The 13,343-nt window shown below is 41.9% G+C and overlaps 1 protein-coding gene across 1 annotated transcript in view; it reads left to right on the top strand.

Annotated features, from left to right (window-relative positions):
- The window catches only part of FNDC3B (fibronectin type III domain containing 3B), a 183,196-nt gene that overhangs the window by 151,744 nt on the left and 18,109 nt on the right, over nucleotides 1-13,343 (top strand). Inside the window, exons 22-23 of the mRNA XM_058031468.1 lie at nucleotides 1,730-2,010; nucleotides 8,601-8,813. Of these exons, the coding sequence (XP_057887451.1) occupies nucleotides 1,730-2,010; nucleotides 8,601-8,813 (494 nt within the window). The remainder of the gene's footprint in view (nucleotides 1-1,729; nucleotides 2,011-8,600; nucleotides 8,814-13,343) is intronic.

Here is a 13,343-nt window from a genome sequence, read left to right on the forward strand (position 1 = left end):
GAGCAGAAATAAGTTATTCACTGCAGTTAAGCATAGATTGGAAATCAAACAGTTGTTTGATGTGTCCTGTCATTGCCCTCAGAGTCCTGCTGGTAACATGGTAAGGCTTTTTCAATTAATTGTAACCTGATGGGAGAGTCTGGGTGAACTTTTCCAAATGTAAAGGAAATGTGGAGGGTGCTGGGCAGCACTGAAGCTTTTTTATGAGGTCTGTGCCTTGTGGACTCGTGTAGTTTCTCCTGTAGCATGTTCTGTAAGCTCTCCCCATACCTTGTGTGCTGGCAGGATGCTGGGCTGTGTCAGAAGGAGCCCAGCAGGCAGATCCAGGGTAGGTGGTGTTGCCCATTTCATGCCATTCCTGATAACCTGAAGTGTGCATCCAGCTGAAATAGGTCGAAATAGGGATGTTCAGATGAGATAAAAAAAAAAAAAAAAAAATCACTGTGCAGGCTATTAAGGATCTAAGTGGTCCAGAGGGGCTGTGCAATCTACATACCTGGAATTTTTCAACACCCAACTGGAAAAAAAGCCTGAGCAACCTGGTCTGCATTGTCTGACCCTGGCTGGAGTGGCAGGTTGGACAAGATGAGTCCCACAGTCCCTTCCAGCCTGTGTGGTTCTGTGATTGAGTTTATGATAACCCTGAGGACGTAACATCAGTCATTCCCTGGGCAATTCCAGTGCAGTGGGTACAGCTCTTGCCACTGGCTGAGCATCAGCTGGCTGATAAAACCCCAGGCCTGTACAGCTGTGCACTCTTGGGCTTGCTAGGACGGCAGCCTCTAATTAATGAGCAGAAAGGGACCAGGTTTTGAAACTTGGTTTCCTCTGGGATTCAGGATCTATGGCTTAGGATGAGAAGCTTGATAAATTACTGCTCTCCTCTTTGGTGAGAGATACTGAGCTGTGTGCTTTGGTTGTGGTTTGGTGGTGAATTATGACTTTTCCAACTGTAATGATTTTGTGATTCTGGGGAAATGTTGAGTCATAGGCTTAATGCTGTGCTGAGGTCCTATATTCTTATTTCAGAAGCTTTTTGGCATTAAATTAGTAATCCATTTTCCAAATCAGGAACAAGGGTAGTTTTTAACAAGCCAAATATCCCCTATCTTTAGAGATACTTTGCTTGCACAAAGCATCTGTTGGGCCACCCTGCAGTATACTGGGGACTTTGTGCTGGGTGTCTCAGTAATTTTGTGTAGCCAGTTTGCTGATGTCACCTGTCACTGGCAGCATGACTGTGACATTTTCCAAGGAAAATTAGGAACCAAATTAGGAACCAGGGTAGTTTTTAACAAGCCAAATATCCCCTGTCTTTAGGGATATTTTGCTTGCATAAAACATCTTTTGGGATATCCTGCAGTATACTGGGGACTTTGTACTGGGTGGCTCAGTAATTTTGGATAGCCAGTAGTTTCGATGTCACCTGTCACTGGCAGCATGACTGTGACTTTTTCCCTTACCAACCAAAGTTTGCCACTGATAAAAAGGGAAAGAGAAATATTCTGTTAGGGAAAAGAGATGTATTCTCCAGTTTTTCTGAGACATTCCTGAGTGACTAAGGAAGATACTAATTCCCTAGGATAGCAGAGGTATGAGTCAGCTTCAGAGGAAGCCAGCAGCGCACATCCTCTGAAGAACTCATGCAGCTCTTCCAGCACATTCATCACGATGAAGCTGATCCAGATGTGGAGGAGAGCACTGGTAAATGTCCTTTGTTTCCCCCCAGGCCATTAACCAGGCTGGAGCTGGGCCCTGCAGCGAGCTGGTGACCTGCAGAACCCCCGCGGCCGTGCCCGGCGCCGTCTCCGCGCTGTCCGTGCTGGAGGACGAGCACGGGGCTGCCTGCCAGCCCTCACCCTCCGTGTGCCTTGTGCTGGGCTGGGAGGAGCCCAGCAACAATGGGGCTGAGATCACATCCTACAACATCGACCTGGGAGATGTCAGCATCCCCGTGGGCAACGTGACCAGCCACGTCATCGAGGGCTTGCTGCCCGAGACCTCGTACCGGTGAGTGCTGGGCACGGGCATCGCACAGCTCTGCTTCACTCAGGAGATGCTCCTGCCGTGGAGGGGGGCTGAAAATGCCAACCAGCAACCCAAACAAACAGCCTAGGAGCACAGGAATCTGCAGTCATTCCTTGGTGGAACTGCAAGTTCATGTTCAAATACTGTTTTCTCCCGCCATTTTTCCTCTTTTCTCCTTTCCTCATATTATCTCTAACCTCTCCTCCTTTTTGAGTTGCTCTGCTAAGGTAAGTTTACACTGGTAATAATAAATATTAAAATGAATACATTTTAAAAATAAGAAATAATTAAAATGACAGTGTTACATCTCATGTTTTTTCAGCTCCTTTGAAGTACTGTTCCAAGGGATTAAATTATTAAGTTATTGATCCCTGAGCAGGGTTAGCAATTTTCACACAATGAACTTTTATTTGTAGAGCTACAGCTATTTTTTGTCTCTGCTATATGGAGATTAATGAAAACATGATCTGAATTTAAAACCAATTTATATTGCTTCAGAGTCTAAATTGCTGTGGCATTGCCAAAATTTTATTAGTTTAATGTTCAGGCTTATATGTTTTCTCCCTAATTGCTAATTAAGAAAGAAAAATGGTTCCATGCAGGCAATGAACAGCAATACAACAGAATATGTGACAAAAGAAATTCTATTCTAAGTACTGTTCTAATAAAGACCAAAATTTGATCACAGAGTTGTAAAATTAGATGTCACAGACTTCCTGTAACATTTTTCTTTCTTTTAACTTTGTATTCAAGGTCACAGTTCTACAGATCTTGTAAATTATAAGTTCATAATTCACATTTTATCCTGTACCAAAGAAAGAACTTGTTATACCAAGGATACAAATACATACACTAGAAGTTACTTAAAGTGAGGAGCACACATTGCTTGCTCACAGATCATTCATATAAAGTTGAAGAGTTTGTTTATGGATTGGTCACCCAGCTGTGGAAATGCATCACCTTTGGGCAGTCTCATATTCCCTGGCTTCTCCTGAAATGTTTGTTCAACCAAGACCCAAAAAAGCTGAAAAGGGAACTTTGAGCAACTCACTCAAGACAGAATGTGGCATTTAAATTCTTCACCAAAGTCTTATTTCAGTCTCTTTTTTAGCTGGTTCTCTGATTGTCTACAGCTTCCTTAAGGGAAATGTCTTCTTCTAGACTTGGAAACAAAGATTGGAATGATACTTTTTGCATTCTTGTTTCATTATTTTGTAAAAAGCACCATATTAAATCACATAGTTTTAGTCAAGGATTTGTCCTGTCTCTGGTCCAAATGAAACAGCCAAAACCACAAGCATTAACTGTTCTAAATATTGTTGTAAGACTAAGCTCCTACTAAAAAAAAAAACCCACTTAAAGAACACAGACCGGTGGGTGGCTGATCAGAAGTAAGAATGTAGGAAAGCTCTTTTGTTGAACAAGATCAGAGAAAAAAACCCCAGATCTTACATCTCATTCCTGTAAGGGAAGACAAGTGACTGCAGTTGGATTGCAAATGCACCTCATCAATAGTTTGAAGTATTATTTTGCTAATCAAAAATAGATTTGTCAAAGTGTTTTGATCATTAACTTGTTCACTGATATTTCTTCTTCAAGCATATCTTGACACCTGTCTTTGATCAGGCACTGTCTGCCCTGATAAATCCTTAAGGATTATCAGGCTCTGTGCTAAATGTTGGTGCATTTTCTACCCTCCCTGGCTGAATCAGAAGAATGTTTCAGAACATCACTGATCTCATTCTCTACATTTCTCCACTGATGAGTCTTCTTTTTGTGTCACACAACTTACTCTTCTCCCTCTCAAGTGTTTATTCCCTGCTGTGTTTAAAAACACAGTGAACATATTTTTCCTAGACTAAACAAGCCAAGTACTACTGGGTTGGAGGCTCTGAACTCCCTTGCCAAAATTTCAGCAGAATTTTAAGTAAATCAGCAAAGGGTTTATATGTTTCAGTTGAGTTAGAATTCCAGTATCAATGTTTTTTGGTTGTGGGAAACCAAAATTGAAAGCAAATCTTGGTTATTAGGAATCCAGCAAGTCCAAAATTGGGAATTTAAATTGTTTTGGATAGGGGGTGGTTGTGAAAGCCTGGCCATGTGGGCCCACCCTGTTAGCTTGGGTCTGGCACTGCTTTGCCTCCAGGTTCTCTGTGGGGATGGCCACAACAGGAGCAGCCCAAGAGCACACAGGGGAGCTCCAGGCAGAGCTGGGCTCCAAGCTCGCAGGCTGGGTGCTTTGTGTCCTAGCAGCAAATCCAGCCAGCACCCCATGAGAAGGATTTCCATCCCAAAATGCATTTAAGGCAGGAGGAGGTGGAAGATGCCTCTGCCACGCTGCGAGTGGCCATGGTAGGGCTGAGTCAGAGAATCCCTGCTCAGACCCAGCCCAGCTCTGCTGCTGCACAGAGCAGATGCCTCCCCAGAGCGCTGTGTAAACATCCTGGCTGGGGAGCAGCTGCAGAAATATGTCTGAGTTCTGCAGTCCCTCTGCTTTATTGACACAGCCACAAAGCTCTGGAAACTCAGATTATAGGGTAATATACTTGGCCTGGTTTTCTGCGAGCTGATGTAACTAGGAGTGAGTTAATAAATATTCCACAATAAATAAGTATTCAACAGTCACAGAAACACCAATTTTCTATTACAGTCTGTTCCCAAGCTTCGCTTAACACATTCCATAGATAATTGTGTTCTGCTGTTGAGATACTTCACTGCAAAACAACTTCCAATTTTTAAGAATGTTTCTCCTGTGAAGTTACACAGTGTACAGAAATATATAGTAGCATTATTAAATTTCAATAGCAACACTTAATTTGGTTTAGGAATAAAAATTCTGTAAATATTTTAGATTTTTAAACTGCATCAAGTGAAAGTTGTGTTGGACTCAGTCTTGAAGGTCTCTTCCAACTTAGTCATTCTGTGAATTCTGAAAGATCATCCAAGATGGAGGGAAAAATTCATGTGGATGCTCAAATTAGCAAAGTTTAAGCAGGCTGTAAAACAAAATATATTTCAGAGTGTCAAGCTAAGTCTTCTTCCAGGAGTTTGAGTGGGGATTCGTGGGGCAGTGTGTGATTGCTCTTCATCATGTCGAGGCTGCTGCTGGTGGTGGAGGATGCTGCTTCCCCTCCCCTTTGGAAGTCCATGGCCTTTTAACTCCCACAGGTTTCCAGTGTATTGCAACTGGTGGCATTCCTCTTATGGGAACCAGGGAATCAAAGTCTTCTCATGTCAGACTGTAAAATTAATTCAAAAGTTGATTTTCCAGTTTGTTGGAATACTATACAAAGGATTTTGTGACCAATCTGAAAATAGCATCCTGTTTAGTGTGTTTATTTTCCTGGGTCAAGAATCTCTTAAGAGAGAATGGTCTGTTAAATATCATTTCATGGTTTCTAAATTTGCCTAGTCTGATTTATGATTTTTCTTTCTAAACGTTTCAAAGTTGTAGTGGGAAAATGTGAGAATGAATACAAATATTATTGGTCTAGGGTCTGCAGAATTAGACATATTCTTAAATACAGTCTTTACATTTTCAAAAAACCTGTTGTCAAATTGTGATTGTCAGATGGTTTAACAATCTTTCTTTCCAAGAGGATGTTTGGGGTATTTTCACTTAGAAACCATTAGTGGAAGAGTTGAAAGGAATTCAGGAAGTGCTTTTGCTGCAAATATTTCTACTTGTCTATGCTATACTTTTACATGAAAACAGAGTTGATTTTTCCCAGTACGGCTTCTGTAAACAGGAATTGGTTTCCAGTTAACTCTGGATGTTCTCTTGCCCACCCTGGCTGTGCCACCCAGCTGGCAAAGCTCACTGTCACAGGCTGGGGCAGGACACTGAAAAGCACCTGAGCAGGAGCAGAGACGGTGCATTACCAGGTGCTCTCCCACCAACATCTACTCTTCCCCCTTCTCCACGTGGTCCTTTCTCCTTTTCTGCTTCCCTTCTTCCTCCTCCCCTTCCCTTTGGACTTTCTGATCACCGTGGAGCAGACGCTGCTGGGGTTCAGAGGGAGGTGGCACCAGGGTTTGGGTTTGCACTGCCATGTGCACAGGAAACACAAAATGAGTTGTTTGTGTGTGTCTGATGAAGCTCAGGCCCTGGGAATGATAGTGGCAATTTACAGAGCTTTATGGTGGTGCAATCAGCAGCAAAGAGTGGCCACATCAGCCATGATAGTCAAATAAATCAATTCCTGCTTTCCCAGTGTCATCACTCATTTTTAAAGATGCCTGTCTCTATTTTGAGGCTTAAGAGTTTCCATCAGTGTTACAGTGATGAGAGTCAGGAGGGGAGGGTGTGTGTGTCCATATTTGTGTGTGTCAGAAGGGGGGAGCAAGAACTCTGTGCAGCAGAGGAAGGCAAGGAAAGAAATGAATGAGGAGACACAATTTTGCCTTGTGCAAATACCTGGCAAAAGCAAGACAAGGAAGTGCAGGTTTCTGTGCATGCATATATCTAAAAAGTGTGATATTAGAGAGAGATTCATCTCACTGAGTGTTTTCAGGTGTGGTAGCTGCCAGTTGGAAACCAGCTGAGATTACAGTGCTTGAGGAGAGGAGAAGCTTTGTTGTTACTGGGACTTTAAGTAATACCAAACAAAACAAAAGGATATATACTCTAGAGCATGCTGCTGTAATCAATCTACAAAAGCAGTACTACCATTTTGTGTGATATAGCTGTTACTGTTTATATGCACATGCTAATGTGAGCTTGCTAGAATCCAGTGAAAATACAGGCAGGCTCTGTTTTTTTTATTGGAAATACCATTAGATATTGATGTAGTGACTCTTAAATGTAAAGCAAAATGGTAGCATAATGTGAAGTAAGATCAATGCTTATATTAATTACACTTCTTCAGATACTAGAAAAGCCTGTTGTTCTTCCTGTGCTTGCAAGCAGCAGTTGAAGGAGAGGCTCCCAGTAGATCTCTGTGCCATCCACCTTTAGGGAGGAAGAGGAGCAATGTGGTGATTTAAGGTGGTCAGGATGCATTTCCTGAAGCCAGAAGGAAGGTTAAAGGGAAAATGCAGCTCCACACCAAGCAGTGTTACCCCTGTTAGTGGCTGGGTCAATAAGCAGAGTTTTAAGCATACATTTGCATATGACTGCATACACACTGCATTCTCAGTGTGCAGTGGCTTTAGCTGACTAACCAATAGATCAGACTTCATTATTTTACAATATGTTTATTAACAGTGTAACCTTTTATGTTCTTGAAAGGCAGAAAATACTAGTTTTGGGGTTTTTTTGAATGAGGAATACTCTCTGGAGAGTGTTTTTCCCCTATCCCTTTAACATACTCTTTTCCTGATGGTAGAGCTGAAAAATTGCTCTTAAAAGCAAAGTAATTTTTCATATGTTTGTGTGAACTTGCATAATTTTGTGTTCTTCATTCAAAATAAGTATGTTTGCCAAGAAAAGACAGTTCTTGTAAAGTCTGTACCCATGAGAAAATACAAGGCTGCTGTGCACAGGATTTCCAAAGTAAATGGCATCTCTCCAGCTAACTAAATTAGGGTGAACTATCTCAAACTTAATTAGTTTTCTCCATCCTGATTTCTCATATTTAGTCTTTGATTAACAAACTTCTGAAACCTTTCAGGCTCATCTGTACCAATATTTCTATTTACAAATCCTCAAAACTGTTTGGAAATACAAATTTCCTCTTTTGTTACGGTGCTGTTGATGTTACCATAGTCAGAGACTGCTACTCCTCACTCATCTCAGTGTTAGACTGAGGTGCAGACAGGTAAGAGAAAATTAGCAAAGCAGAAAGCAGGAGTCATTATCTTAAGAAAGAAATAAGAAATAATAACTGGTTCAGTCTTAAGAACATTTCCAAATTCAAGCTGCTGTGACCAGGCAAGTGCTCTGCTTTTCTTCTTGATGTCCTCAAATGGCTCGAGGGCCTTTGTGCATCTTGGGAGGGTGACTTGGGTCCAGCATTTATTTGATCTAATGGATGGTTCAGTGGCAGTTAACATTTCTGCACTTTGTGGCAGAGTGTAGGAGGTTTGTGGATTTAACCTCCTTCATTAGTTCCTCCCAGCAGAGTTTCCTGTGCTTAAGTAGTGTGCTTTGTGAGACTGAGAGAGCACTGCTCTGGGCTTCAGGGTGTTTGCCAGCATGGGGATGGGTTTCATGACAGTGGCACCAGTGCTTTCCCTGAATGATTTCACCTAAATTAGTCCATGATCTCTGTTAGACAACCAGAACACACTTTTGCATTTTATTTACTCATGGTTGAGCACTTCACATTTTCCAGGCTGTGCTTGTCCTGTGCTGCTGCCCCTTGTCCCTGTGGCTGAAGGAGCTGTCACCAGGTCCTGAGACCCAAACCTTGCCCTCTGCAATTCTGACATCTGCAACTCTTACAGTCTAAACATGGTGATCTTTGTTGTGCTGGCAGAACCTTCCAGTGTGCCACAAACAACCCTGGCAGCTGGGTGGGCAGGGATGGGGCAGGCAGCCCCAAAAGCTCTCTTGCTCCTTGGGTTGTGTTCATATCAAGAGCCTCGTGAAAACACTTCATTTAACATTCATCTTCTTGCTTTGTTTTTAGGATCAGGATCCAGGCTGTCAATGAGATTGGAGCTGGACCTTTTAGCCACTTTATTAAAGCAAAAACCAGGCCGTTGCCACCCTTACCTCCACGGCTGGAGTGTGCTGCAGCAGGGCCTCAGAGCCTGAAGCTGAAGTGGGGAGACAGCAGCTCCAAGCTCCACTCTGCTGATGACATGGTCTACATCTTGCAGATAGAGGACAGAAATAAAAGGTAAGAGAGATGAATCTTTGCCTTGTGCCAATGAAAAAAAATTCTGGTTCATCATAACACTGTCGTGAGTGAAAGAAAAACTCTGTTTTCCTGATTGCTTTGTGCCTACCAGTTTGTACAAAATACTGTTTTAATAGGCTTCCTGTGCCTGTAGTCTGAGCAAGTTATGCAGTAAAGCTGAGAGTGATAAAGAATCATGGAATCATTAAGGTTGGAAAAAACCTCTAAATTGTTGGGTCCAACCATTAACCTAACACTGGCAGGTCTAACAGAAATCAATCCTGTGCTGGTGACATTTCAGCAAAACCCTTGCCTCTCTGCCAGTAAATTTAAAATCGAGTTTCAGGGCCACAGTGCTTTACCTTTTGGGGTATATGAAATAAAGATACTGCTTTACTACTGTAAAGATACACCCAGCTTGCTGTGTGTATTCATAAAGCCAAGAGTTACAAATCAGATGTCTAGGTAAGGTAAAGCTGAGCAGAACAATGTTTTTTGGGCAAGCTGGTGGTCTTCATTTTATAGCTATAATGTTTTACAGCATTAGAAAATACAAGCTTGGCATCAGCTTGGTAGCTCCACAATAATTTTGAAATAAGGTGTGCAAGAAACAAATATCTGTGTTTAAATGAAAGAGTCAGTGCTAAGCAAAAAGTTATCTTCCCATGTGAGCTTTGTATGGGAAGATTTGCTAATGTAGATCCAAAGTTGTGATGAGATATATTCATTTAAAAAAGGGAAGGGAAGAAAGACAATATGCAAGTTATGCCTAACAGTCTGAGCTCTTCAATGAATAAATATCATAGATGGTTCATAATTTACTAAGAAACACTCTCAACTACTTCAATTAGCTAAAATAAGTGACTTATCGAGTAGATAATCCCTAGAGACCTCCAGCACAGATCATAATTTGCTGTAAATTAGCACAATTCCTTTCATTTAAATGGAGCTGTGCTGAGTTTATGCCAGCTGAAGATCTGGCCCAAAAGCTCTAATTTTAAGTAATAAACCCACCATGAATAATGCCTTAATACCTCCCAGTATCTCCACTGTACTGCTGCAGAGAGGGTACACTGTATTAATCCTGAGAGGTGTCCAATGAATATAAATCCCCATTTGAAAGTCTGCCTGCTGCAAGCAGCTCCCTCAGAGTGCAGTGATGCTTGGCAGGAGCCCATCACCTGCAGCACCCTGGGATTCAGGCAGCTCTGAAGACACATCCAGCAGGCTGCTTTGCTTTGCTTTCATGTAGCACTGCAGGTAGGAGGGTGAAGAGCTGTAAATTGTTTTTAACCTGTCTTTATACCCAGGAAAATAGGAAGTTGCCTTGTAAGAATAAAGTGTTACCTCGCAGCAGGCAAGGGAGGGATTTTTCTCCCTTGCTTTGGCACACAACTTTAGCATGATCCTTTGCTTTTGCACAAGCTTTTCCCACTGCAAATGGTCTCTTATGAGCTTTTAATTGGGAGCCATTTGGACTTGATACTCTGCTGGATCTTCCTAGCTGTGAATTTGACTTAGAGTCCGCATGAGCTCCCAGAGATGCAGAGAAGCTACTCCTCTACATTGTGCTGTCTCCTCCTGCCTGAACCGAGCCATTCCATGAAAAGGCTCCCTTTGGTGGTTGGGTTTGGAGCAGTTAGCCCAGATAATTCCTGAAATGAGCCAGGGCTGGGCCGTGGGCATGGCAGAGGAGTGGGATGGGTGCACTGTTGTGTTAGAGAGCAGCTGGAGCTGGCAGGTCCTGGCCATAAGATCTGTGCATTTAATCCCTGTCTGGCAGTCTCTTTTTGCTTTCCATTGTGTGCATGGATCACAGTGAGAGATGGCCCTGCAAGGTGCAGTTCTGTACATCCAGGAGAGCTGTCATCCCTGCTGGGCAGGGAAGGGAAGGACAGCCCAAGCAGGAGCTGGTAGGGGCAGCAGGTGCTTACAGAGGTAGGAGTCCTCTCTGAGATCATTCCCATTAAACAAACCCTGCTGGGACTGAGGGGTTGCTCACCCCTCTGTGTGATTGTGGAAAATGCTGGAATACAGCTCTTTGAGCATCACATCTCCAATGGCACAGTAAGCTGTGCACATGTGAGGGAGCAATTAAATGGGATATTTTAGCTGGAAGGGACCTGCAGTCCTGCAGTATGAGTGCCTGGCCAGTTCAGTGCTGGCCAAGTTAAAGGGCATTGTCCAAATGCCTCTGAATCACTGACAGGCCTGGGACTGACCAGCCCTCTGGTGAAAAAATGACACAGAATAAATGATCTGGAAGGATGTTTTGGAGTATTTTATGGTTTGAAAGAGTTGTAGGAAGGTGCCATGGTGTCCCCTCTGTTGGGAGAAGAGATAGTACTTGATTCAGGGAAAGAGGCTGTGGTTTAAAATATGGGTAACTAAGAAGTGACCTCAGTCGTATCCCTGGTCTTTCAGAGAACATTGTTACTGTATTCCCTGAGACACCTGAAATTACTGATAACAGCTTTATATTGAAATCCCTCCGTTCAGTACTATGATTGTCCCTTCTTTGGTTTAAAATGGAAGTTACCTTTAAAATGCTGTTGAAGCATTCTCACAAGCAGAAATATAAAGATGAGTGAGTTCTTTTAAGATGAGAAAATAATCAGTAAGTCCCATCCTGACCCAATAGCTTTAATGGCCTTTTGTAAAGACTCAGCTCTGGCTTTATGTAATGACAGCCAGTGCTCTCCGGTGTGTCCTGGTCATTAAGGAGTGTTTTCAACTTTCCCTTTCTGTAATGAGGTGTAACAGGCCAGTTGTTGGAGACCAAATGTTTCATTGATTGCAAGACCTGTGAAGCAAAATACTTGGAAATCTTGTGGCACTGATTAGTGTAAGGGCTTGAGGAGGTGTGCACATCAGAGATGTACCTGCGTTAGCTCCCATTAGCTCTTCGGGGTGTGACATTTAGGAAGATGAAATTAGCATCACTTGTCCTTTCAATTATGGGTAGCACTGAGTGGAAATGAAGAAAAATCTGTTTCTGGAAAGCTCAGTACATAGAAACGTTAGTTGAGAGTAAGTGACCTTTATGTAAGGAGGACTATGAAATTCCTTTCTTTTTAAAATAAACTAGCAGTGGTGACTTCATTTTCTAATTGTGGTAATGTCAAGAAATTTATGTTAATCAAATTGCACTACTTTCCAGAATACTATGGATTTTTTCCTCTGTGGAACAAGTGAACTTAATTAATGTTTTTTATTTTCTTCCTGCTGTACTGTAATTAATCTTTAGTTGTTCCCACAACTAATTGCACCTCTTAGTGTCTTAAAATGCTCACAATATCCAGTCTGAAAGGGAGAATTAACAAGTAAATTAGGAGTGGGTCATTTATCAGTTGCTTGTGTTCATTTTAGATGACTGTACGTTGCAGCTGAGGTAAATTGTGTGATTTTTGTGTGTGTAGAGAATCACAATCAATATATACACATGTAATTACATTTTTAGGGAGGACCATTGGTAAGACTGACTAAGAAACATCCTCAACATATTCTTTACAACCATAATGTAAAGATCATTTACAATTGTCCCACACTTCTGTTGCCTTAGTTGGTGGGAGCAGGGAGTGGTTTAATATATGAGCCTCAACCTGGGTGTTTGCTCTGCTGTAACTTGAAGGCAGAATAGAAGCACAGAGGGATGAGTTGCTGAATGTGCTGCCCTTGCCTGATGACTTTTGCATAATCATCCCCTGGTTACTGCAAGTTTCAAGCAGTCTAATTAAAAAATTGTTTACACTCCTGATTTGATCCAGACAATTTACACCCATTTTAACAGCAATTACTGCTATGTATCAGTCCTACTGGCTTGCGAAATTCTATTAAAATACAAAATCAGATAAGTTAACGTATCCTTGCAAAAACCTGCAGGAAAAAATCATTTTCATATTGGGTAAAACAGTGATAAAAGGAAATTAGGCATGAGCTCCAAGACAGATGGCATGCTACAGTTTGCACTGCAGGCCTGGCTAGATAGAAAGTTAATGTTCAGGAAAGTTTTCAAGCTAGCCTGTGTTCATATTGCTGCATTTTGTAGGTGACTATTGCTATTAAAAATAGTGATATTTATATTAGCAGCATTCTGATCAGATACCTGGGGCTTTGCAAATGAAAAAGAAGAGGGAGAACTGTTCCCAAGCGTGAGAGAGTTAACTTGTTAATGCATTTCATCTTTCTTCCTGGAAGCAGGAGTGAACCAACATTTGTAATAGGTGTGAGTTAAATGTATGTGTGTTATTATTTGGAACAAAGTGAAGCCTCAAAAAACCACGTTAAATGTGTGAGATGAGGTGCTTCAGCTGTGAGGAAGCTGGCAAGACACAGAGTAAGATGCTACTCCATAAGTATATTAAAAAAATCCCTGCTTTGGTAAGAAGTAAAATTTTCTCCTTTATTTTGATCTGTGCACATCTGCAGGTCCTTCAGACTTGATGGGTAACTCAATATTCCAGACAGCAAATCATAAATAAGAGCAGCATCTAGACCCAAGATTGTCACTGTAATAAAAACCATTTTCTG

This window comes from Melospiza georgiana, chromosome 10 (genome assembly GCF_028018845.1).
Source record: "Melospiza georgiana isolate bMelGeo1 chromosome 10, bMelGeo1.pri, whole genome shotgun sequence".
In the NCBI taxonomy this organism is placed as follows: Eukaryota; Metazoa; Chordata; class Aves; order Passeriformes; family Passerellidae; genus Melospiza; species Melospiza georgiana.